General features: G+C 42.0%; 1 protein-coding gene across 1 annotated transcript in view; it reads left to right on the top strand.

The window, feature by feature from the left end:
- LOC108798207 (receptor-type tyrosine-protein phosphatase N2-like) overlaps nucleotides 1-8,157 on the top strand; it is a 300,545-nt gene that overhangs the window by 214,334 nt on the left and 78,054 nt on the right. Inside the window, exons 4-5 of the mRNA XM_018569937.1 lie at nucleotides 4,251-4,368; nucleotides 6,300-6,462. Of these exons, the coding sequence (XP_018425439.1) occupies nucleotides 4,251-4,368; nucleotides 6,300-6,462 (281 nt within the window). The remainder of the gene's footprint in view (nucleotides 1-4,250; nucleotides 4,369-6,299; nucleotides 6,463-8,157) is intronic.

Here is an 8,157-nt window from a genome sequence, read left to right as displayed (position 1 = left end):
TGAGGCAGGCTAAATGAAAAAAATGCTTGTTGATGAACTTTTATATTGTGCCATGAAATGTACTCTAAGCTGGGTGCAGTTTGCACAGTCCTCTTTTGTAATCTCTCTTGCATTGCACAGATTGTCTATCATGGTAACAGACCACCCATATCCTTGTTCACTCTCCAGTGACTTATCGCTGTAGCACTGACAGGGGGAAAAGTACCTGGAAAGCCATGTCCCATTGGCCACTGGAAATCTGGTCAGATGCGTAAAAGTGAGGCAATTGGGAAGTATATTGCTTGGTCCAAGAAATATAGGGATCTTGGAGGATAATTGGTGGGAGTATACATTTTCAGGGTTTTTATTTGTGTTTGTGCTCTTTGTAATAACCTGTGTGAAAAGTCTACTTTTATTGAATCAAAACTCAGAAGTCCACACAGGTTTTCCCTCCTAGGGGCTTTTAAACATAAAGAACACACAGTACTGGCAACGAAAACACAGATTAAGCTTCTTGGCTTTTACCTTCAGCGTCTGGCCCTTTTGGCCCACTGGTCCTCTGTCTTTGTCTGTTTGTTTTTCAGACTACTCACAACCGTTTCTCTCACTGTCACGCAGGCTGGTTCTCACCACACAGGTGCATTGTCACACAGGCTGTATCATACCAGCTTGCCACATAGGCTGGTTCCAGGGTGGAGCCCTCCAGACTCCTGCACAGAGTCCTCCTCTGTCTCCCAGGTGGAAACAGTCACATAGCAGACTGGGATACTTTATGGAGGCCAGCTTGCTTCAGCTGGGCTTGTTACCTCTAAGCCTCCAGGACTTTCAACACTTGCCCCTAGAGTAAGAACCTCAGCACTACACCTGAAACTGGGCCATACAAATCTGCCATCCTGGCTATACCCAGACATCCCCATCTTCCTGCTGCCACACCGGACATTTGACTTTGCAGTGAGTTACCAGATGCCATGGGGGGGATTTACCAAAGACAAATAGTATAGTCCCTTCGCAAGGCAATTTTCCCCTTGGATTAGTAAATAAGGTGACAGTCTGCTGACTTCCATCATTCAACAGTACAAGCAAAAACGCAATTTCTTTTTCTTTCCCTTGCTCACCACATTCACCACATTCACTAAGCTAAGAAAATCTCTTGCAAAGTGCAAATTTCTTTGCAAAGTGAACAGACTATTAGTAAATTACCCCCCACTCACCATCAACCACAGTGTCTGAAGTATGTTGTTACCTGCCTTCGCTTATGCACCCATACATCACAGCAGATGTAGCTAAATGACAAGACTAGGTGAAATATTTATCAACATGTTTGGTAGGTAAAGCCATACTAGATACGTTTTTACATCTCTTTATTTAGCTGTTTGTGTAAGCTGTCTTTTAAAACTATTCTCAAAACCAAACACCTAAAAAAAAAAGAAATGTACAACTTCTTCAGTTCAAGTATTCTAATGTTTATTGGAACTGATGTAGTTTTCCAATTAGTTTTATCTACAGCTAATGAAATGTTGGAGATAAACATAGAAGTGCAATTTGAATTTGCAGTGGCTCACAATTTTGTGTTCTTGCCACAGAGTACAGATAATTGTTTTGCTCTCTGAATTCCTGGTAGTCAGAGAACATTCTTTTCAATGCAAGTCATCATTTTAAAATAATGCTAATAAACACAATCTCCAATATAAATAAATTCACTTTCAATTACTTGAACAACTAAAATTTACAAGAAATTAATAATTGAATACATTTTACAAATCTATAATTGTATAGAATAAAAAGATTGAGAACTGCAGAATAGTTACATTACTCTGTTTGGATCTTGTAAAAGCATAAATAAATGCACATTTAAGAACGGAGTAAAATAACACAACATGAAACATGAATATATCCTACTTTCTGGTAAAGGTTTAAAAGTGAACTCATCTTGGTGAGAGGAGTTTATCTAATCCTATATTCTCTATATACACACTAATATCTATATACACAGTGGGGAGTGTAGCACACAATTATCTCTTCACAGTGATGCATGTATTGGTGCCCTGGTGAGACATGGCACAGCACTGGGGATCCCTGTACGCAGCCCTGGGGAGACATGGTACAGAGCCCTGGTGACACCCATATGCAGTCACACAGAGCACTGTGAGACGCCACACAGAGCACTGGGGACACTCACATGCGGCCCTGGTGAGATGCCGCACAGAGCTCTGGTGACACCCTTTTGCAGCCTTGGTGACACAAACACCCCTGGTGAGACGCAAAGGCAGCCCTGGTGACACCCACATGCAGCCCTGGCGAGACCCAAACACAGCCCTGGTGACACTGACATGCAGCCCTGGTAAGACCGCACAGCCCTGTTGAGACTCGCACACAGCCCTGGTGAGACCGCACAGCCCTAGTGAGACCCGCACAGCCCTAGTGAGACCCGCACAGCCCTAGTGAGACCCGCACATCCTCCTAAGACCCAACACACAGCTCTGGTGAGATCCTGCACAGCCCTGGTGAGACCATGCACATCCCTGGTGAGGCCCTGCACAGCCCTGGTGAGACTGCACACAGCCCTGATGAGACCTTGTAAACCCCTGTTGAGACCTGGCACATCCTCCGGAGACTGCGTACAGCACTAGTCAGACCCCACACAGCCTCCTATGACCCCTTTACAGCCCTGGTCAGACCCTGTACAGCCCTGGTCAGACCCCCGCACAGCCTCCTGAGTAGCTTCATATTATTCTTCATTGTTGTATAATGCATTGCTGGGATTTGTAGTCCTCTATTCCTGGTTGTATTCTGCATTGCTGTATTATGGATTCCTGGGATTTGTAGTCCTCTATAGTTGGTGGTATTCTGCATTGTTGTATACAGGTTTGCTGGGATTTGTAGTCCTCTATAGCTGGTGGTATTCTGCATTGCTGTTTACTTTATTGCTGGGATTTGTAGTCCCCCTACAGCTTGGAGTTAGGGCAGAACTACAAGGGTCGCAGCTGTTGCACCTGCGCATTGTCCATCCAGCTTATCACCACCTGTTGCTTGGGACATGGTCTGGAATCTGAGCAGGAACCCTTCAGACCCCACCCCCTGGCTCAAAAGACCGTTGGACCCCCTCCTCTCCCCAGAGCCCCCGTACCTATGGTAGGTCTACCCTGGTCAGTGACATGTGGTGGACATTAAATTGCTACCTACTCTACGTTCGGTCTGGCAGAGAGAAGTCTTCCAGCGTCCTTTACTCTAAGATGTTTTGCGACCGAATGGCAGAACCGCAAAGGATGGTAATGCTGGAAGATGTGAAAGATGTGCCCCAATAAACAATGAGGTGTAAGGTTTTGGTTCTTAGTGTATCTCACACCGGGATCCAATTGCAATAAAGCGCAAGATCATCTAAAAAAAAACAAATGAACATTAAGCACGACCACACCCTGCACAAAGACAGCAATATTCTCCACATGCTCTCTTCATATGTTGCTCAATCCATTTATGAGCACCTTTCAACCTTACAGATGTGAGTTCACAGTGATACAAAATACATATTGTTTCTAAGGCACTTATTTGAAGTTCTTCCATAGCTTTTTATTCCTTTTTATTCTCCTCTATTCTCCATTTTTCTCAAGATCTCCCCACAATAAACTGTGTTTTACTATGCCCACCAATAGCTGCAGCGCTATGGAATGCTTTAGGTGGCACACATTCTATCTACCATGAAAAGATTGTTTGGTTTGAGTTGCCTCCCCCATCCCCCATGGCCAAAGGTTCCAAGTTCTCCCTGAGTCAACTCTTATTAGGCTAGGTTCACACCTGGATGATCCGTGACCGCGTGACAATCGTGAACAAAACTGAGCGGATGGCCGGCGGTCGCAGAATCTGCCACCACTGCCGATTGCGCTGGCGGTGTCATCATTTTCTAATGACACCCCATTTGCGCCGGGCAGATTGAGCGGTTTCCCTCCGTGATACCGCCCATGTAATTGAATATAATCGTGGCTCCCGACCCAGGGGCGCGCATCCAAGGATCACCCACATCTGAAGGTAGCCGTAAGTCCCACATCATGTCTTACCTGATCCTTGTTTTCAGCAGAATTTCTGGTGTTTGGGGATATTTCAAATTTGTCTATGGGTCTGACACTTACACCAAGAGCTGTAGGATTAAATTGTCAGAAAGTGTTCTGCAAAGAGATTTAGAATGAATGCATGGTGGAATCGGCTAATTATGACTCCGGATCTTAGACCTCAGCACATCTGTCATCTAATTCTGTTGCATTTGTGTCTTCATTTAGGCTTGACTTGGAAAGATGACTACACACAACATATCATTGCAAATGAACTATCAAGCATTCGTAAGGTATACAGCAGACCACCTGAATCTCTTCCCTCTGATGTTTCCAGCACTTCCAGGTAAGATGGTTATGGCCTTTTTATATACTTCCTACAGTGAGTTGTATAGGAATGTGTGTCCCAGACAGTAGATATGAATGAAGCATTGCTCATTGATTCATTGTGGTCTGTACTTTGCATTTATCCTCTATGGCAGCCAAGTACTAATAGAGTGGAACTATACTTTTGAACTTATCTAAACTAAGGCAATACTTTTAATGTCTTTTGGCCTGCATTACTCTTCCCATTAATTTTTAGCTCCTTCTTATGACCTGTCACAACACGTTATCAACATAGCTAGGCTATACTTACACATAGAACATAGTGACATCAGTTAACACATATAAGGGGAGATTTAACAATTATGTTGTAAGGCAATGCTAAAAAGGAGCAGTTAGACAGATTATGAGATAGCTTTACATTAGGATTGCTGCTTCATTCATAAATTTCTCCCTCTGATGTCTTAAAGTAGTACTATACCAATATAAAACCTGCCCCTGAACACTTCCAATTGCATGCGTGTTTTAAAGCTGAAATCTAAGCTTAAAGGGGTTCTAAACCCTCCGTTTTTTTTTGCCTATATCTACTGCTAGCAAGCAATAGATACAAACAAAATCACTTTAACAGCAGTTTAAACTTACATAGTTATCGCTGCGCGCTCCCGCGCTTAGAATCAGGAACTGCTCGTGTGGCCGCAAAGGATCTTGGGGCGGGCGCATGTGCAGTTCTGATTCTCGGCCTGGCAGACGAGCAGAGGCGCAAGGTAAGTCTATGGACGCGTGCACCCGCATGCAGACACCGCTGGATCGGAGAGACAGAGTAGTCAGCGCTGGATCAGAGAGCCGCCGCACCGCTGGAGGGACAGATGAAAACATCAGGAAAGAAGAAGAAGATCAGAATAAGAGACATCATTTAAGGTAAGTGCTAACATTAACATGGGGGGAGGGAAAAAAAATTCTGACTTTAATGTCACTTTAAACAAATATTGTCTACATTCAAGAGTCATGTGTATTCATATTTTAAACTCTGGGTTCTTTGTGTATTCCTTCTTGTATTGCCTCTCTCCCCCGTAGTTTTCTGCAGGCAGCCTGTAGTAGGAGGACCTCCTGGGACCCTCCCATAGCTCTGCTATCTGTACAGGCTTTACAGGCTATGCGCAGCACAGCGATGATGTCACTTCTACTTTTGTATAGTAATATCTGATTTTGCAAAGGCATTTGGTGCACACAATTCTCATCCACAAGGGTAAATGTTCTGCAGATCTTTACAAAACTGTATCAGTTGGCTGCTAAGATTAAAAGTGCAAGGTTCTACAATAAAAAAAAAGGACTGTTGGATACATTTTTTTAAAATTGGAGTCAGCCTGATTAAATGTATGTCTAATTTTGTCACTAAAATATTTTATGAAGATAGATAGACAGACAGACAGACAGACAGACAGACAGACAGACAGACAGACAGATAGATAGATAGATAGATAGATAGATAGATAGATAGATAGATAGATAGATCGATAGATAGATAGATAGATACATAGATACATAGATAGATAGATAGATAGATAGATAGATAGATAGATAGATAGATAGATAGATAGATAGATAGATAGATAGATAGATAGATAGATAGAGCTCTGGCAGCCATCAAATTGATTATATTATGTTTGTGGTGGGGATCATATTTTCCATTGGAAAATCTCCCCTCTATTCTTGTTCCAGTGCCAGCTCACAATTTTGGATTTACCCTTGCTTTTAGTAATTCTTATTATTAGTGGAACTGTCTGCAATTGTCCACAAGAGCCTATCAGATTCAAGTCTGTGTTTAAAATGACTGCTGTGGAATCTGATTGGGGCTATCCGTGCAGTATTTATTAAACCCAAGTTTATTAAATGAGACCTCTTGAAAATTAACTGATATTTGCACTCTTATATTCCTTCTCCCATTTTTTTTAGGGGTCAAAAGTTAAATGCAGAAAATGACAGAAATTATGAAACAGAAGCAAATAGAAACTTTGCCAAATCTTTTCACCAATATCTGCAGTATCTCGGGATCCTGCCACAGTCTGTAGCTCCGAGCTACTACCCAAGGACAAAGAGTGAACAGCCCCCCATTACGGTAATATTACCTCTTGAAACAAAAAGCTCTTAGGCTCCAGTATAAAACAAGATAATTTATTTTCTCACCTTGTTATTTTATGTTTTAGTACTGACCTTCATCAATAGAAGGTGTCTTTGTATGGTAACATTTCAAGTCTAGAATAGGTGACCTTCAATGTTATATATAAGACTCCCACATGAATCCTGACTGGTGGGATAAATTCTTTTTGAAAGAATGTAAAATATAGTCTTGTGCTTCTGGCTTTTTTTTTTTTTTTACTGTTATGAGAAGCAATTTACAGCTGCTATAGCAAATGAATATAGTGTTTTCAAGGTAAAATATTAAATATGGTTAATGTGATTTCATTTATTGTAATATTTGTAAGTCTGCTTATCCATCCATCTTATCTCAACCATACATTTTTAGTATGCACTTTAGAGGGGGAGAGTTGCATACACTGATGTGTGTGTGTGAATGTGAAGGCCAGTACATATGTATCAGTACTAATGTGATAAATGACAATGGGAGAGCCATTTCGGACAATGAAAGGGTGCTTGATAGTCCAGACAGGTAGCCCAGTGGAGGAGTCTACTTGGAGTCAGGTGAGATTTGCTCCTAAATGGGAAAAGTATGCACTCAGGGCCATGGTAATAGCCATTGCTGCTAAGACAGCATGTGTGAGGACTTACTGGAGCATGTGTCAAGATCTGTCCAGCATGAATGGACAGGTACCTGAATCAGACCAACTTCTGACCTAAATGACAGTACAACTGTCAAGAGAAGAAGATTCTGTAACTAGCTGAGAGCTGAGCAGACCAAGTGGTGTGGTAGAATAGCCAAGAGGCTGAAAAGTGTTTGTTGCTTTAGTAAGCTATGCAAGGCTAATCCTTTATGTTATTCCTCTTCATTGATCAATAAAAGAGGGCATAAAGTCCTAAAACATACCTTCACTCATGAACAGGTAGCTCCGTGTTTGATACTGATCCCTATATATATATATTATATATTATAAAAATACATTTTTAACACATATATAGAAGCTTTTTTTGTCCCATTGAGAATATTTCCTGTCACTTCCTGCAATCTCACTGGAAGATTTTCCACATTGGCAGACACCAGACCCTCCCAGTTGACCCATTGGGGGTTTTCATCTGTCTATCTGTACTCTGTGTGTGTATGGGGCCTGCAAGAAGTTACTGGGGCCTATGAAGAAGTTACTGCTGTGTTTTCCATTATCCTTCACCTATTCTCTTACCCGTGAGTGCTTAGCAAAAAAACTACGAAAACCAACTTTAGTGACTGGTGCCCATCTGTTTTAACCCACTACATGACAAGGATCCAGCCTTGAGAGTGGCATGTGCCTGGGAACTTAAAATGTATGTATGTGAAGCCAAAACCTTTTCATTATCATCCATTGAGGGACTAGGAATTCTTAAACTGTAGGGTCATGCTGACACTTACAGGAAAAATGGACACTGGTAACAAAAAGATCAGTAGACAGCACAGGATAACACTGTTCACAACCTTTCATACCTCAGTTTTGCTGGTGTCCTCAGGAGAATGGACGTGTCTTCTTCAGCTATGCTGTTCTCTGCTGTTTGGAAGATTTGTATTAGCAACAGCTGCTTGTAGATTCATGCTGGATATATGAATGCCTGGATAGTTTCGCCAGTCAGCCAATGATGCTTGTAGATTCATGCTGAATAATTAATA

This window comes from Nanorana parkeri, unplaced genomic scaffold (assembly GCF_000935625.1).
Source record: "Nanorana parkeri isolate BGI_ZX_2015 unplaced genomic scaffold, ASM93562v1 scaffold1427, whole genome shotgun sequence".
Lineage (NCBI taxonomy): Eukaryota > Metazoa > Chordata > Amphibia > Anura > Dicroglossidae > Nanorana > Nanorana parkeri.
Note: the sequence above shows the minus strand (reverse complement) of the source record. Positions and strands in the feature narration are given on the sequence as shown.